General features: G+C 31.3%; 3 protein-coding genes and 3 long non-coding RNA genes across 6 annotated transcripts; 1 reads left to right on the forward strand and 5 right to left on the reverse strand.

Moving 5' to 3' along the window:
* Window positions 1–1362: 1362 nt before the first annotated feature.
* Window positions 1363–1776, reverse strand: LOC142223010 (uncharacterized). The gene is made up of 2 exons (XR_012718484.1): window positions 1633–1776; window positions 1363–1565 (listed from the first exon to the last, which is right to left on the reverse strand). It is a non-coding gene; the product is annotated as an uncharacterized LOC142223010 (long non-coding RNA).
* Window positions 1777–1973: 197 nt separating this feature from the next.
* Window positions 1974–3066, reverse strand: LOC142223176 (uncharacterized). The gene is made up of 3 exons (XR_012718612.1): window positions 2742–3066; window positions 2263–2676; window positions 1974–2198 (listed from the first exon to the last, which is right to left on the reverse strand). It is a non-coding gene; the product is annotated as an uncharacterized LOC142223176 (long non-coding RNA).
* Window positions 3067–3537: 471 nt separating this feature from the next.
* On the reverse strand, window positions 3538–4024 carry LOC142227595 (uncharacterized). Its single transcript, XR_012719917.1, has 2 exons — window positions 3808–4024; window positions 3538–3740 (listed from the first exon to the last, which is right to left on the reverse strand). It is a non-coding gene; the product is annotated as an uncharacterized LOC142227595 (long non-coding RNA).
* Window positions 4025–7521: 3497 nt separating this feature from the next.
* LOC142223178 (uncharacterized) lies at window positions 7522–8896 on the reverse strand. Its single transcript, XM_075293041.1, has 2 exons — window positions 8259–8896; window positions 7522–8207 (listed from the first exon to the last, which is right to left on the reverse strand). The coding sequence occupies exons 1-2, from the start codon at window positions 8301–8303 to the stop codon at window positions 7614–7616; spliced, it is 639 nt and encodes a 212-aa protein (XP_075149156.1). The 5' UTR covers window positions 8304–8896; the 3' UTR covers window positions 7522–7613.
* Window positions 8897–9122: 226 nt separating this feature from the next.
* LOC142223177 (uncharacterized) lies at window positions 9123–10068 on the forward strand. The gene is made up of 2 exons (XM_075293040.1): window positions 9123–9269; window positions 9341–10068. The coding sequence occupies exons 1-2, from the start codon at window positions 9213–9215 to the stop codon at window positions 10007–10009; spliced, it is 726 nt and encodes a 241-aa protein (XP_075149155.1). The 5' UTR covers window positions 9123–9212; the 3' UTR covers window positions 10010–10068.
* A 1544-nt stretch (window positions 10069–11612) lies between these two features.
* LOC142223179 (uncharacterized) lies at window positions 11613–12467 on the reverse strand. Its single transcript, XM_075293042.1, has 2 exons — window positions 12335–12467; window positions 11613–12245 (listed from the first exon to the last, which is right to left on the reverse strand). Exons 1-2 carry the CDS (start codon window positions 12452–12454, stop codon window positions 11772–11774), a joined length of 594 nt encoding a protein of 197 aa, XP_075149157.1. The 5' UTR covers window positions 12455–12467; the 3' UTR covers window positions 11613–11771.
* Between the last annotated feature and the right edge of the window lie 5672 nt (window positions 12468–18139).

Raw genomic sequence — 18139 nt, forward strand, 5'->3', positions numbered from 1 at the left:
TCAATTTCATCCTCATCGCTACCACAGACTCGTAAATGACACTACAACAATCGCCAACTATGATGGGGGAAACGTATCAAAAAGTACAAAATGTACATGAAAGTGTTTTGACATCACTATTGTTAGAAGTGCCATTTTATATTTTGTGAAACGCCAAGCGCAACTAGCGTATTATAATTTATTTAAATAAAAAGGAAAATGAACCCAATAAACACAAACGTTTGAAAAATACTAAAATTCAATAATTTTTCAAACATTTTTTCAAAGGATTAGGGTAATATTCAAGTTGAGAAATTGTTGAGAAAATCGCGTTCTCAACAAAAAACAGACATTACCCTCAACAGTAAAATTCAACACAATAGCAATAATTTCTCAATTGTAATCCTCAAATTGAAATGCATCGCTACTCAATAATTTCTCAAACAGTTTTCAATGTGAGAAAAATAAAATATTACCATTGTTGCGAATACTTTCAAACCACAATTTGTATGAAAGTCAATCCTAGTTCTAACTGAAAGTCAATACTAAATTTCTAGGGATTTTGTAAATTTTATTATTTTTTTCGTTAACAAATATAATAATCTTAAAAATAACAATAATATATAAAAATAATAATATAATACCAATCAAAATGTAATTATCTTATTAAACGTATTAATAAATAAAACTATGAATACAACTTTAAATATCTTAAACATTTTTACATGTATAATTCCATTTCCTCCATAATGTTGGTGTCATTAATATGCTGGCAATTTGAAATAATTACTATCGAGGAACTTGCTGGCTTGTGTGTTAGAATAGATTCCAGCAAGAGGAAATCACAAAATATCAAACTGATGACGGGATGTAAATTGATGTAATGCACATTTTCATCCAGAAGTTCTTGATATAGGAATTGTTGCACTTTGGTTTAATTGATTGCACTTTGTAAGTTTTCTGAAAACTTTTCTTTGTTGTTCCCTTCATCGGCCAACATCTTCCAAGAATATACCATTCAATGATTTTAGTTTTCTGCAAAACAATCGAGTTTTGTGATTTCCATTATGTTTTCATTTCACTTTTTATTTTGACTTACCAATTTGTATTTCTTCCAACTGACCACGTCCCTGCCAACATTTTTTGAATTTGGGGGCGCTTCTGAGAATCCCCAGTACGTCGAAAACAATCATATACGATATCAAAAACTCGTCGGAAAAGCGCCGTCACTATTGAGAAGTTGTACCACGCCAAGTTACTACAAAAAGGTTTCGCATGAGTGCAATTATTAGGTGCCTTTATAGATCAATTTAGAACGACGCCAATAAGAGACCCTCCAAACAATCAGAAAAAGCACATTTTAAGATAGTGGTAAAAGAATCATTGTGGTCGAGTAAAACACGTTTGTTTAGATATTTATTAATTTGATTAATCATTTACAAATTCTTAAAAATATAACATTTATACCACTATCACATCACATTTAACATAATTTTTTGCATTAATGATGATGTAGAGTTACAAGTAGCGAGTTACATGTTGCAGCGTCTATCAGCCAGTGTTTTTATTCGATGGAGGCAGCGTGTCTATAAAATATTTGAAAAACAATCACTTTACTCCATTTGGAAAATCAAAAATTGTTTACCAATATACCTTTCACAATTTTAAGCGTAAAATCTATGTTTTCAGAACTTTATTTTCGTTTTTATTTAAATAAAATATAACAAGCTGGTTGCGCTTGGCGTTTCACAAAAAATAAAATGGCTTTTGTAAAAGTAGTGATGGCAAAATACATGTATGAAGTACATTTTGTACTTTATGATATGCTGCCCCCCATCACAGTAGGATGGTTGTAGTGACATTTACGAGTCTGTGGTAGCGATGAAGATGAAATGGAACTTTGAAATGCTGGCAGGGGTACTTCGTGATTTCCTCAAGAACGTTGGTGTTACAAAATTGTTATTAAAATACTGGCAATTTTCAGGAACTTGATGACCAGATAATTGGAATAAATTTCCAGCAATTTCAATTCACAAAATAACAAATTAAACCGATGATGCACATTTTCATCCAGAAGTTCTTGATATAGGAATTGTTGCACTTTGTTTTAATTGGTTGCACTTTGTAAGTTTTCTGAAAACTTTTCTTTGTTGTTTCCTTCATCGGTTTTTCATCGGCCAACATCTTCCAAAAATATACCATTCAATGATTTTAGTTTTCTGCAAAACAATCGAGTTTTGTGATTTCCATTATGTTTTCATTTCACTTTTTATTTTGACTTACCAATTTGTATTTCTTCCAACTGACCACGTACTTCGTGATTTCCTCAAGAACGTTGGTGTTACAAAATTGTTGTTATTAAAATACTGGCAATTTTCAGGAACTTGATGTCCAGATAATTGGAATAAATTTCCAGCAATTTCAATTCACAAAATAACAAATTAAACCGATGATGCGATATAAATTAAACTATATCACATCGATAGTTTAATTTATACCGCATCATCGGTTTAATTTGTTATTTTGTGAATTGCGAATTATCATCCAGTAGTTGTTGATATGGAAAAGCATAAATACCAAGTTTTTTTGGTTGCACTTTGATTTATGGAAACTTTCTCTTCTCGATAAGCCACTACCATTTTTCATCGGCCAGCCTCTTAATGTGTCCAAGAATCAGCATCCAAATATTTTAGTTGTCTACAAAGAGATTTGAGTTTAGTGACTTCCTTAAAGTTTTCATTTCGTGTTTTAGTTTTACTTACCAATTATTATAAGCAATTTCAATTGATTATTAAAAAATTTCCACATTTTTGTATTTCTTCCACGAACTTTGTTGTCCAAAGTAGTATTGAAAACCATGTGGTTTTTTCGTTGCATTTCAGGGTAGTGTTTTGTCAAAGTTTTCTCCAATTATCTTCAACACATTTTCAAAGTTTTCGTCAACATTTTGCCAAATTGGTTGTAATTCGCAAACAATTTGAAGATGAATTGAAGATGAGCTTTTTCAAGTCAAGTTGAATTTATGTTGAAAATGATATTTACCCTCAAACTGAAGAGGTGTTGCATTTGAAAAACGCTCATCATGTGTTTATTGGGAAGTGTTGAAAACATTGTTACTACACTCATACAAAAAAGTCTGCTAAAAACAGCAGTCGATGCCTGCTGTTATATTTTTGTACTTCAGGGTGTAATGAACAACAATTTATAAAATTTTTAGGTTATAAAATTTTCGCCAAAGCCTATTTAAGAACCAAAAGTAGTTTTTGGTATATTTTTGCACTGTAATATACTTACAAGCTCCTACCCTGCCAACATTTTTTGAATTTGGGGGCGCTTCTGAGAATCCCCAGTACGTTGAAAACAATCATATACGATATCAAAAACTCGTCGGAAAAGCGCCGTCACTATTGAGAAGTTGTACCACGCCAAGTTACTACAAAAAGGTTTCGCATGAGTGCAATTATTAGGTGCCTTTATAGATCAATTTAGAACGACGCCAATAAGAGACCCTCCAAACAATCAGAAAAAGCACATTTTTAGATAGTGGTAAAAGAATCATTGTGGTCGAGTAAAACACGTTTGTTTAGATATTTATTAATTTGATTAATCATTTACAAATTCTTAAAAATATAACATTTATACCACTATCACATCACATTTAACATAATTTTTTGCATTAATGATGATGTAGAGTTACAAGTAGCGAGTTACATGTTGCAGCGGCTATCAGCCAGTGTTTTTATTCGATGGAGGCAGCGTGTCTGTAAAATATTTGAAAAACAATCACTTTATTCCATTTGGAAAATCAAAAATTGTTCACCAATATACCTTTCACAATTTTAAGCGTAAAATCTATGTTTTCAGAACTTTATTTTCGTTTTTATTTAAATAAAATATAACAAGCTGGTTGCGCTTGGCGTTTCACAAAAAATAAAATGGCTTTTGTAAAAGTAGTGATGGCAAAATACATGTATGAAGTACATTTTGTACTTTATGATATGCTGCCCCCCATCACAGTAGGATGGTTGTAGTGACATTTACGAGTCTGTGGTAGCGATGAAGATGAAATGGAACTTTGAAATGCTGGCAGGGTAAGTTGACATTTTTGTTTTAGCCAAAATAAAACATGTTTTAGTGTAATCGAGCTTCAAAAATAGCAGGAAATGTTTGCTATTTCAGCAAACAATGACTGCTGTCCCTTTTTCAGCAGACTTTCTGCTGTTTTAGCAGACTTTTCTGCTGTCCCTACTAAGAAATTTCTTTGGGTGTATGCTTAAAATTGTGAAAGGTATATTGGTGAACAATTTGCGAATTTCCATATAGAGTAAAGTTATAGTTTTTCAGATATATATATAGTTATAGTTTTTCAGACTCGTAAGTGAAACTTCAAGAATCGCCGACTGTGATAGTATTTTGCTATCACTATTCGCAAGAAAGTATTTTGCCATCACTATTGTTACAAGATGAGGATGAAATGGAACTTTGAAATGCTGGCATTATTATACTCTGCCCATAGGAGAAAGTCTCAAACCCTAACTATACCACAATTTTCAAGGGTCGATATCTCGAAAACTACACTCTTCCGAACAAAATTTTATATATTATTTTCTTGTTAATTGTACTATTTTTACCAAAACCTCAAAAAATAAAATTGCTGGCAGGGACAGTACTAAAAGACAACGGGACTAAAGGTGTGTATATTCCGGGCCGACTTTTCACGCTTACTTTTCTTTAATAACCCATTTTAAACAACATAATCTTTATAAAAAGGTGCTTTGGGCTATTCCCCATCAAGTTATGTTAAAATTTGCATCAAATAAGTAAGTTTTATTATTTTTGTAATGATTTATTTTTGATTTGAGCGCCTAAACTCGAACGTAGTACTCACCTTTACGTGTTTGAATGAATTAATATTATGTTTCATTTCATTAACTGTAATGATATATCCATTATGGCTGTCCAAAATAGATAACAAGTAATTTTACAGCAAAAGTACTCGAACAGACCTATTGTCGACAGCTACCAACGCTGGTACAAACCGTTACGCGCTACATTTTGTCCCATCTCTCTTGTAGCGGATAAGTAAACACAGCAAAGTTATGCACGAATTGGCCTTATAGAGCTTTAGTTGCATTGGTTTTTATAAATTTTAGTTTATTTAATGTTTAAAACTTTTCTTGAAATTGTATTGTTTATGATTTATTTGAAATATAAAGCGAAGTTCGTGAAGTGAAGATACAAAGTGTGATTAAGAATTGTGGTTTTTAAGGTAAGTAAACAATCAAGTATTATCTTTATTTTTTAGGGAAAGCGGTCCTGTGGTGTACATGCCAATTGCCACACTATATGGATCTATCAAGTATTATCTTATTATATTCACGCGTATGAAGGAACTTTTTCATATCAATGAGTTTTCGATTCTCAAAGCCGAGTGGCAGAGGAATCATGGTTAGAGACAGTCTCAAAATTGATTAATGGCACAACAACGGTTCTGAAAATCGGACGGTACATATACGTGTATATGTAATACGAAACTATATAGACTTTTTCCGATTTTCCTCAAATTGAACAGTATCTGTTCCCTTGTACCAAATTGGCGAGCTGTATCATTCTAATCACAAATAGACAGGCAGAATAACATCTGGGGCTAGAAAGATTATAAAGGCTCTTCTTCGTCAATCGGTATATGCAATGTGAGGTCGAAGGCAAACATTTATGCATGTGTTTTATAGAATCAAATGAAGTGTCCAAAATACTTTACAGTCAAATATCTCTAAATTAGTTTTAAAATACAATGCTTATAATATAAGGCTAGTGTAAACCTTTGAAATTATCGAATTTTGTATAGAAAGAAAATCGAATCGAATTGTTTTGTTCTCCAACATATACTGGTCTTCTTAGCAAGAGTACTTGAAGCTTTGAATAGGCAAACAAATATTTTAAATAGCATAACATTGGGTAGTCTTTCTAAAAATAAAGGGATTTCACTTTTTTTCGATGTCGGCGGTAAGTAAGAACCATCAAATGTTTTCCGAGACATTTTGTGGTGGCTGATACGAAATTTCTAAAAAAACAAGAATCAAAATTTTACGGAAGGACTGTAAATGCAGTCCTGTGTCTTCTAACAAAGATATTAGCAAGTATTTTGCAGAGATAGCAACAATTCTCCGCCCTTTTTTAAGCTGAAACAGTTACAAAATTAAACGATGGGCTAGTTAAAACAATATATTAAAAAATAAATCTTATATTTTACCAAAAAATTTGAATGTTTATTAAATTAAGACAACAGCGAACAAAATTTGGTGATCGCTTTTAGGAGATTTTGAGATATTAGAGTGCAGAAATACACAAACACTACACTATTTTTGGCTCTTAAGCATGCTTTGGGTAACATTTTAACCCCTAAACATATTGCGAATTATTGAAGTACAAAAACATAACAGCAGATACCGACTGATATTTTTAGAAGACATTTCTATAAGAGTAGTGTTTCGAATTTATAAAATAAGGGACTATCCTTTAAATTTTCTTACAATTTTTAATTAACATTTAATTAAAAAAAATATGATGTGCACTGTGCGTGCACATCATATTTTTTTGTATTTTTCTACATTTTCTTCTTTGAAAGCAAAAACGAAATTTCGGAGACTTTTCAGCAAAGTTACAATCGCAAAGCAACTTTGGCTTACTTTAAAAATAGTAACAACCCACAAACAAATTTACCGCTCTATAGCCATATACAACGCACCCTATATGTACACAGTGGACTGAAGGGTCTATGTAAGCTTGAAATAAATCGGGCTACCACTTTAACATAACCTAACCCTATATGTTACAAGTTATCCTTGTTATGCATCATAATAGAAAAAAATAAAACACTTTATAAAATTAAATCTAAAATCCTAGGAAAATTAACAAAATGCCACCCATTATTTAACTTGGCAAATTAGTTCAATTGAATGGTATAATGAAATACATTGATTCTCATCTAAACAAGTGAAGAACGGTGTAGAAATAATTTGGATAATTTAACTGGCATTTTCTTTTTGAAAGTTCTTTATTGAAGGAAACAAAAAGATATCCATCTTCTTTCTCAACCAATGCAAATTTTTCCATTTTTCAAATGAATCGACTAGCCAAATTGTAATTTTAAATTTGTCCATTCGTATTTGTTACGATGTATTGGGGGAGGGGTAGGTGTGCATAAAGTTTTAAGTATTTTATTTTATATTGTTTATTTAAGTTATTTTGAAAATTATAACCTATGCTAGAGTAAGTCTCATATTTAAAGTAAACTTTTTCCATTCTTCACTTGCAAATACTCTTAAATCTTTATGCGGTGAACAAATGTCTTGCACTACCACAATCAATCAATCATACGTAGTAATACCCAATTTAAACTTCAACCTTTTTGCACATATCGCCATAACTTTCCTTCACTTGCACCACAAGTGGGAATCTTCACCTTTTTTCACTGCTCCACTGCCCTCCTGCCTGCATGAAATTATGATGGATGGTGTTACACTCTCTCACTCTCTGATGTTTATGTGTAAGGAATGCACATACGCAGTACATACGTGCACATTACTTTATTCTTATTTTAATTTATCAAAATAGCTATGTAGGTTCTTTGTTCATAATAGGCATTTACATGTGGATGTATCGTTTTTCATCTCCTCGAAGAATTCAAAAAATTGACCAAATTTTTCCGTTTTCCTCATGAAATCCTTCTCCTCGACAAATTCATCGAACCATTTCAGTAGATTCTGGTCGCTTTCTTGCTCCTCCATGGTTAGATTGCTTTCGTATGCCAGGAATTCGTGGGCAAATCGATCGTAGAACTCCAGTGTGTAATGCTCGTATACATCTAGGGTGTCTATGCTGTGACTTTCCAATAATTTCTTAAACCTATTATCATCGGTGGAGAAGAGAAGATCTCTGGTCTCGGCTATTTTTTCGACCAAGTGTTCTGCCTTTGCACAATTCTGTTGATCTTGGGCATATATCTTAAATGCTTCCAAAAAGTTCTCGATGGAGTCTCTATAAACATCGTATAAGGGGGAGTAGGCCTCATTGTCATTTTCAATTAGTTCATCGAGATCTCGCAGCACATTTAAATGCCAGGGTTCCTGCAGCATCAGAAATATTCTTATGGCTTGTCTGTGTTTGGGCAGGGCGAACTCCAATAGTTTGGCCCGTTTCGATGGCTCCTTATATGCCGATGAAATCTGAAATTCACCCTATATCTTAGATCTGTTTGCGTTTGTAATGGAACATACCTTGAGTATTAGAGTGATGGCAAATAGAATTTTGAAAATATTCATTGTTGTATGTCGCTGTTTATTTTATTGTTGTTTTTGTTAGTTTAGTTTACTTTCGTCTATACTTTCTCGTTTAGCGAATACATTCGTACTGTTTGGATGATCTTTTGAGATGTTCTCCTGTTCTTCTTCGCCGCCACCTTGTGTGCAAGCACAGCTAGCTTTGCATCTCCGTTCAGGGTCTGACTGAGTAGGTGGCGAGAGTGAGTGAGTTGAAATTGATTCTCGTTCGAATGCGTTTTGTTGTTTGTTGTTGTCGTCAAAAGCGCGTCTTCTTTGGTGGTGAGAGAGTATTGTTGAATCTTATCATTGGAAAAGATCATTGAGCTACAGGCATGAATGCTTTGTTTATTGGTTTTGTATTGCATCTGAATGGATGCTTTCATAGCCACCCATCCATCCATCCATTTATACTCCAAAGGTGCAGGGGAACCGGGTAAGGCTTTGGGGTGTACGCAGTAGTTTTTTGTGTTGATTTTTTTTTGTCAGTCAAGCAGGAGGATCGTGTAGTGATTATGGAAATGCCTACATAGTATATATTGTTGCACCAATAATTTGCTTGAGAATAAATACGTAAATGATCTTGTGAAGGACACTGCGAAAACCATCTGGGTGTAAAGGATGGGAAAGGATATTGTCTAGTTAAGCCCTCAGTTTGAAAGTGGTGTGACAATAGGTCACTGGTAGGGTCATATTGTAATTTTCTGGTAACAACTATTGAGAGATCCATAAGTAAATAATCTGGGATTTTCAAACTTTGTGAGTTTTTTTTTTGTAATCAATTGTTTACGATAACCTTTGACAATAAATTTTGCACATGGGAATTCTTTCGTTCCCACAGAAAGTCTAAACACAGATCGTTTTAATTCTCTGTTAAGCGCTCAGTAATCAATAGCCATTGGATCGACTAAAATGCCAAACAAAACATTTGTACTGTTTTCAATATATGTGTTACTAATTGTTGTCTCGGTAAGTATAAATTTAATTTGATTTTTATGTAACAAGGAAGGAGTAATTATTGTTTTTGTTGTTTTTCATAGGTATCTCAGGCAAAAACCATTGACAACGAAGTCAACAAGATATCTACATATGAGGTTACATCAGCAACAAGTTCGTCATCTAAAGTACCAAATGAAAATAATGATGGTAATGCAAGTGAGGAGAATGAATATCAGTTGACACCTAAAGATCAGCTTTTGTACTTCACTCTAATTGCTTTCCGTGACATATCCATAGAATACGTTGATCTAGCGGCAAATATCAGTGAAAAACTTCTGAAAGACGTTGATTTAAAAGCTGGTACTAGTGCCACCCTAGATGAATTCCGAAAGAATATTTCCGACTTTTTGGATCAATATAAAAAGTATGAAGGCATCGAAGAACTTTTTAATTTAGTGGATTTGTATTCGAATACAACTACCCCCTATTTCGGAACGCCTAACGATAATGCTTCTGCCGATATGCTGAAAATTCAGAAAAAATTGAAAAGTTATGGCTCAGCTGATTTGGACGAGGAATTCGAGGATCGGTTTATGAAATTTTCCAATCAGTTTTGCGAGAAATTTGAAGAATTTAAATCAAAACTAAATGCCGAAGAACTTCAAAAGGAGAAGAAAATGTTTGAGTGGATGAACGAGTTTAAGCCCATTCAAAATGCCCAGGAGAAAATATTGTCATTTGAAACGTTCTTTCGTTTCTTTGAAGAATAATTTTTGTAAAATGTGTATTTCTTGTATGTAAGAAATTTGTTTTGTTAATTGCTATGAAATTCTTTTATTTTAATATTGGTAGTTGTCAACAATGACACTGATCTGACCCTTGAACTCGATCAAATCCACTTTTTATGCAACGTGACAAAAGGGTGACATATTAAGGTGGTGTATGTATTTACATGCCAATAGCATTGTGACATAGTGGGTTAGGGATTTTGATTATTCGTTGATATATATTGTCATACATATTAAAATGTGTCAAAAGTAAAGTTATAGCGTTTGGTGTAATTTAAAAATTGAAAATATTTGAAATTTTGAATTTTTCTGATTTTTATATCTCAATAACTACTCAATATACATATGTGATTTCCTATATAGGATTTTTTTGTTTTAAATTTTAAATAAAAATTGTGCCAAAGAGAACAAAAAACTATATGGTTTGCTTTAAAATTGTACAAACTTCTGAAAATAATGAATGAAATAGCAAATTAAAGTTTAACTTTAAATAAAATTGGAGGTTGGAAGGGGTTTCGTTGATAGTTTTACTTGAAGTAGATGACGCTGATGAGGAATGTCGGAATTGCTACATTCCAATTATGAAAATGTAATATTCTACACTAACCTTCCTGGAGTGTAACGAGAGGTACAATGAATTCAATTCCAAATTTCTTTTGGTAAGTGAAATGTACCAAATTTAAAGCAATTATTCCAAATTTTACAATTTGGGCCCAAAGCTTTGGTTCTTTGGCGCTGAATCCTTAAATTTCAGCCTGTCGTAAATTGCACCAAACCAACATATTGTAGGATATAGTTTTACAACAATGACCCTTGGCTAAGTTAACATTGACCGTTCGACATTTTCGAAATCAATTGCAAACTATAAATGGCTTTGTAATAGCTTTTGTATTTAGGATCCCCCATGATACTATGACTTAGAAATAACTTTAGATTGAAAACTATTATTCGGGCAATACGGTAAATAGTAGTATAATACTAAGGTAACAAAGTTACCTTAGAATAACACTACAACACATCTTTTAAATGTTAGCGTACACCCAAAGAAATTTGTTAGTAGGGACAGCAGAAAAGTCAGCTAAAACAGCAGAAAGTCTGCTGAAAAAAGGACAGCAGTCACTGTTTGCTGAAATAGCAAACATTTCCTGCTACTTTTTAAGCTCGACTACACTAAATCATGTTTTATTTTGGCTGAAACAAATAAAAATATCAACTTAGGAGCTATCCTAACATAATTAAAACAATATTTTATGAAAATCTACACTAATTGATTAAAAATCTGAATATTTATCGATTTGAGGCATAACCGCAAACAAAATGTTTGCTGATCGTATTTATGAGCTTTAAAGTATGTTACAGTGCAAAAATATACCAAAAATTACTTTTGGTTCTTAAATATGCTTTGGGGAAAAATTTATAACTTAAAAATTTTATAATTTATTGTTCATTAGGCCCTGAAGTACAAAAATATAACAACAGACATCGACTGCTGTTATTTGCAGACTTTTTTCTATGAGTGTAGTTATATTAAAATTGATTACATTTAACTTAAATTCTAATCAAGAGACTTTTAATACAGCTTACATGCATGTGGTATGATTTATTAATTTTTATTGAATTTTTACAATTAAGTGCGTATAAAATTGATTAATTTTTCTCAATAATTTGGCAGTATTTTCTTGAAGATAATATAAAATATTTCCCTTTTATTATTGCCTACTGCCGGAACAAGATGACTCCATATCTAACAAATTTCTGTAAATATCGGTATTATCTCGCTCTTGTCTTGACTGGAGAGTTTTGCGTACTCTTCTCCAAACTTTACTTTGTCAAAGTTCTCCATCCATTCTGCCGCTTGGTTTTGTAAATTTTCCAAACCATTTTCACTCAAGAGCTTTACAACTTCCTTAGCTTCCGTGGTGCCTTCATTCTGTTCACCATAGGGTGCTGTCACTTCAAGAAATGCCACCATCAATTCAACACTCTTTTGTGCACATATTCCTGACTTTGTATTGTATTCACTCAGTCTTGATAGATAGGCTTCAAATTCCTCCCTGTACTTCTCGTAAGAGTCCACAGTGGGCATAGCTTCGAGTACAGCATTGATCATGGGACCACTGTCATTGACCACACTTTTGGCAAATTGAATGAGCTCTTTCATGTTTTGTTCCACATAAGTATCTCGCTTGAATCTGGTGTAGGTTCCACCCAAGCAAACCTTTAAAGAATTTAAAAATAAACAAAGGTGTTGAGCTTATCTATCGCATGTACACTTTGATGAGAGGATATTGAGAAGAAAAATTTAACCTGAATTAATAGAGCGATGCTTATTAATTTCATGAAAAACGTTCTCATGTTTGCCCCGCTATATACCAGCTGATGCTGTGAATCAGACTGAACTGGCGTCTGCATCTGAAGAAGTGTCATTTGTTTGTAAGAAGCTTTTAAGAGAAGTATTTGTTGATTTGTGCATTGTTATATTGTTCTCATAGGAGAGATTTCATCAATTAAACATTACTTGGGGGACCATTCTATACAAAAACAGTTGAATATACATACAACACGGGGTGCGATTCCCATTACTATAAGAGGTAGATATTCCTATAACGCCAAGCCCAGGAGAAGATCCAAGAGAAAACCTATTTGTTGGTTAAAGAATTTCCCGATCACCGAGTGTTTTTGATTGACAGAATTTACATGGTAGAAATAAGTTTAAAGTTTACTTGCATATGGTGGCATTCCCATTACAGTTGCAAAACCCATTTAAACGAGATTTGTATAACTCAGTTTGTTTGCTTAATTTGAAGTATATAACATCACTGAGTAGTTAATTTTAGTAAGCGGCTACTGTTGATACCAGATTAGTCAGGGAGTGTCCGTAGGGAGTGTTCTTTGCTACAATACCAATGGCATAGATAGCATATGTTGAGTAACTGTTTACTGCAATCAAATCGGAAAGGAATAAGTTAAACCGAGTCCGACGGTATTATATTATCAGTTTTTAGCACCGCGAGCTACCTAAAAAAGGGGGATGCCATGGATGGAGACACTTCAGAAGTCAGATAAATGCGATACTAGTGCTATCACCAGGTCACCTAAAACTCCGATGGAAGAATAATGTTGGCATAAAAATCTCGAAAATTTTTATCATCTTGGTTCTTCTGGTCGCCAATGAGACCACCACTTTAGTAAACAAATATTTTTACTTTTAATTACTAATACTTCGTTAAATATATACCATTGTACCTACTCATTTTAAATAAAAGACGTTCTATTGCATCATTTGAGCAATTACAATTTTTTAAATATTATTATTTTTAATGAAATAGAAAAATTTGAAATCAACTAGAATTTTTATTTGCGTTGATATGAATATAAAGCAGTTCAAATTTAGCATTAAGTTAATAAGCTAACATAGGTATATGTATGTATTTGTGTATATATATATATTTATTGTATATAATAAATTTTTGGTAGAAAAGGTAATGGAACTTATTACATTAATTATATCTTACATTATTAACACGTGAACAAAATTCAATGTTATTATTTGTATTTTAATTTGTAATAATTTTATATTATAATATTTAATTGAATTCAGTTGCCTTCAATATTTTAATTATAATAATAATCACAATAAAATTATACATCTTAACTAAATTGAAGAGTTCATATAGAACTCTTATGCAAACATAAGGGTTCCGTTTGCAAATGTCTTATTATGTTTGTTTTGTTTTTCTTTTTTTATAATTTAATATATAATATATTCATCTTTTTCATTATAAGTTATTATATTTTCATTTCTAAACGTTTTTTTTAGAATTCTTTTAACGCTCTATCTCTTTTATGCTGTCGGTATTTACACTTATCCATATATATTTGGTTAAATATACAATATATATAAATTAGCAACTTGTTTTATTTATCTTTGTAGATTTATGGTAGGATATAAGTTATTTTCTATTAAATATATATTTTTACTTTTTGTCTCAAAAGATATTGTAACAAAATTATTTAGATTATAATTTGTTGTAAAATAATATTGGCATTGTTTTTATTAAATATTATAATAATTATAATAAAAATAATGTCGGCAGGGTAAGAATTAATAAGAGATTTTAAATTAAAATTCTTCTGTTAGTAATATAGCGTTGCAAATATTCTTATAGTTAAAAATGTTATTAATAGAGTAAATAGAATTTAAAATACATTGATGACAATGTATTTTGTGAGGTCAGTCGGAAAAAGGAATAATAACGTGAACACAAAAGTAATTTGAAGCGCTTACAATGATGGTGAGAATCGTAGTGACCTATATCTTCCCCTTAGCAATAGCTTCGATGAACCAATTTCGCCTATGTCGATACTTTCGTTTCCAAGGATTGGGCTCATACTTTATAACCTGCATCGGAGAGGGCGATTTCTTTCTTTCGCTAGTAGTCAATACACACATACTCAAAGAAGGAATATAATCACCTCAAAAATGCTTCAAGAGCACACGGACGAAAAGGACGGTTTTTCATATGTTTGGGTGTACAAATCATATGTTTGGAGCTCATATTTTTAACACAATATTTTTAAGTGCAAGCATATAATGTTCATAAACTAGCATAACATGTTTGGGACATATATGTTAATATGTTAGAATACATTATGTTTGGAACATAAAATGTTTCTAAATATAATATGCTTAGATGCAAACATATATTAATTTGGAAATATATGTGTTTAGAAATAGAGACCTAATAGAGAGTATGCTGCAAGTAAAATAATGGAAGTAACCTATCGGCGCCTTAAAAATATATCTACACAAAGAAAATTTCATTAAATTTTTTTACTGCCAATGTATATCCTAAGGTGAAACTTAATATGTTTGAACAATACAAACAATATTTTGTTTGGACCAATCCTGAAAATATATATGCTTGAAACAAAAAAAGAGCATAATCTTATTTTTTCAAGGGGATTATGGATCATGTTTGTCGCCAAAATATTCCGTTCTCGCCAAACATATACATTGCCGAAATCACAATTTCCGAGAAAATATCATAGTTGCCACAAACGTGTAACAGTTTCTCATGAAAAAGTAACATGGTGCTCCTGAAGCATGTTTGTTGTGATCAAATTCCTTCTGTGAGTGCACTTAAGATATAACTTCTCCCGAATTCTCACAAAAAAATCTAATTCCCCGCCATAGTGTGATATATTCGGTATTATTTAATTATTTATTATTTAATCACTTCAAAAGTCTACTGGTCACTTTTGATTGTCACCCACGATCATCAAGTCTGTTAGTGTCAGCAAATAACTCTTGTTAACTACTAGCAAAGTAATTGATAGATCGCTGTCAAATTGAGAGAAAAATTTCCTTTTTTAAATTGGTTTTTGCCAATTTTAATGACATGAACTAGATATAAGAAGCTTCATACAGACGAAGCGAACAATTTTACTAATTTCGAAATTAGTCCATTTTCAGATTAATTTCATCGTAAAGAACGTGCGGATAGAAGAAACTGAAAGGAGGTTTTCTAATACTCCAATGACAGCCACAATCGTTTTTTGATCCAAATGTGTAACTTCTTTATGACAATTTATAAAGTGTAGCATAAATAAAAAATGGTATAAAATATGAAAATCATAAATTTGTGTTTGTACACTGTAATGTTTAACATGAAAAATTATTTTGAGTTATTTAAATTCATACTAGGTACATAGTTTCTTTTTGTTTTTATTGAAAACCATAGAGATAGGTAGTCCTTGTGTAATTTCGTGGATTAAGATTTGAGTGTAAACTTTTGTAGAAAATATATTTTTGTTTTTATTTCTGCTATATAACCATATTACATTACATAGAGAGATAGAGGTACGGAAGAAAAGGTTTGGTTTCACATTGTTATGATTTTAAGACTTTGATTTTGTTAATTACATATATTTAATTTTTATCTTATTTATCTAGGATGATACTGAGGGCGATATAGATGGTAAGATTGTATGTAGGATGCGACTGTGCCTATCAAAGATGTTGACATGACAGTCTAGGGTGAGGTACTTAGATTGCTGTAAGACAACTTGTGTGTTTTTGAGTAAAATCTTATGAAATGAGGTTTCGATGAAAATCTATCTTAAATATTTCTCTTAAATATTTTTTTTCTGTATATCTTTTAAATTTATTAAGGTACTTTTGACAATTCATCCATTTACCAAGAACATTCCAAAAGTTACCACTATCAATGTGATAGGCGGGAACTTTTGCATGATATTTTTGGAAACATCAGTTAAAACTTTTGTTATAAATCATAAAATTTTAACAAAAACTCTATTACACTTTTTTTATTTATTACATTTTCAACTTGTTATTAATTTAATTATAATTCACATAATTAGTATATATTTACAATAGTCCCTATTATTACATAAAATATTTTTAGCTCCTTATAATAAAAGTCGTTGAAAATCAGATGAGCGATGTAAATTTGTAAATGATTGCAATTTTAGCTGGGACAGATAATGGAACAGAACGATAATGATAAATCAACAAACAATCAAAAATAATCTCATGGTTTTTGAGGACATATAACGCTTTAAGTGACAATTAAAGAAATGACATGGATTCTAATAGATTGATCCTACACACAAAGAATTTTTTTTCTGATTCAATCACGAAATTAATTGATCCAATTAATTTTTTAATTGAAATGTCTTCAATCACAGAAATGATAGTATCAATTAAAAAATTAATTAACAGTCAATTAAAAATTAATTGATCCAATTAAAAAATTAATTGGTACTATTAATTTGTGTGATTGATTTTTATTTCAATTAAAAAATTGTTGAATCAATTAAATTTTTTATTGAATATTTTTTAAAACTCAATTAAGATTTTAATTGGAAAAATTTTTGTGAAAATTTTTTCTGTGTAGATTAAAGATTTTGATAGCGACTTAGAGACAATTGGACGGTTTCTTTACAATTTGACTATACGCCAAGGTTTCTGCCCTTTTAATTAGGATGATGATTTACAAAATTTCCTATTTTGTATGGGATCTTTGCATGCAACATCTTCGAAGTATAAGACAATTTTTTTTGGAATATATTTTCTCTTTGACTCAGAGAGGGTCTCCCTTTTCTTTAACCGAACAAGATTTTAGACAAACGAAATTCACCTTTATAATTACGTATTTTCTTTGAGAGAAAATTGCATCGATTGTCCCTGATTTTTTTATTTGCTTTTAAATTACATTTTTTAGCTTCAAAAGAAAACTCTTCTTCCAATGCAAATCTTAGGTTAAATCAAAAATATCTTTTAAACAACATTAAGAAACTTTCTTTTAGTTGAAATTATTTAGAACATAAGTTTTTTCTTTAAAGTTAATAAATCGTTACTTGCACGGACCAAAAAGACTGTTTTTCATATGTTTGGGTGTAAAAATTATATGTTTGGAACTCAAAATTTTTAACCCAAAATTTTTAAATGCAAGCATATAATGTTCATAAACTAGCATAACATGTTTGGGACATATATGTTAACATATTATATTTGGGACATTAACTGTTTGTAAATATAATATACTTAGATGCCAAAATATATTAATTTAGAAATAGCCTATAAACATATATGTGTTTAGAAAGAGAGGCCTAGAGAGTATGCTGCAAGTAAAATAATGAAAGTAACCGGTAGACGCCTTAAAAATATATCCACACAAAGAAAATTTAATTAAATTTTTTTCTAGCAGTGTATGGCCTAAGGTGAAACATACTATGTTTGAACAATACAAACAATATTTTGTTTGGAGCAATGCTGAAAATATATATGCTTGAAACAAAATGTGTTTGGGGTATATGTTACAGAAGCGATTTTTTGAGGGCTGTTATCACGGCTGTCCTAAAGCAGCTCTAAGGCAGAGACCTTAAACTTCAACCACAAATCAGAAGTTGGTATTGCGACCAAGTACTATGGTAAAGAAACCGTGTCTTTGGCTCGATATTAATTTGTAAACGAAGGTAATCTCTTTTATTTTTGAGGCTATCGACTCTCAATCGGCAATAAAAAGCCGATTAATTACTTATAGAACGAAAGTGAATAACTTTTTTTGAAATTTTAAACTCATCAAT

This window comes from Haematobia irritans, chromosome 2 (genome assembly GCF_050003625.1).
Source record: "Haematobia irritans isolate KBUSLIRL chromosome 2, ASM5000362v1, whole genome shotgun sequence".
Lineage (NCBI taxonomy): Eukaryota > Metazoa > Arthropoda > Insecta > Diptera > Muscidae > Haematobia > Haematobia irritans.

Excerpts from the sequence above, each read along its gene's own strand:
- LOC142223179 (XM_075293042.1), bottom strand. The coding sequence starts at position 12,454 with ATGACACTTCTTCAGATGCAGACGCCAGTTCAGTCTGATTCACAGCAT. Across the intron at positions 12,246-12,334 it reads GCATCGCTCTATTAATTCAG|GTTTGCTTGGGTGGAACCTA; the intron begins GTTAAATTTTTC and ends AATTCTTTAAAG.
- LOC142223178 (XM_075293041.1), bottom strand. The coding sequence starts at position 8,303 with ATGAATATTTTCAAAATTCTATTTGCCATCACTCTAATACTCAAG. Across the intron at positions 8,208-8,258 it reads CCATCACTCTAATACTCAAG|ATTTCATCGGCATATAAGGA; the intron begins GTATGTTCCATT and ends GGTGAATTTCAG.
- LOC142223177 (XM_075293040.1), top strand. The coding sequence starts at position 9,213 with ATGCCAAACAAAACATTTGTACTGTTTTCAATATATGTGTTACTAATT. Across the intron at positions 9,270-9,340 it reads TGTTACTAATTGTTGTCTCG|GTATCTCAGGCAAAAACCAT; the intron begins GTAAGTATAAAT and ends TGTTTTTCATAG.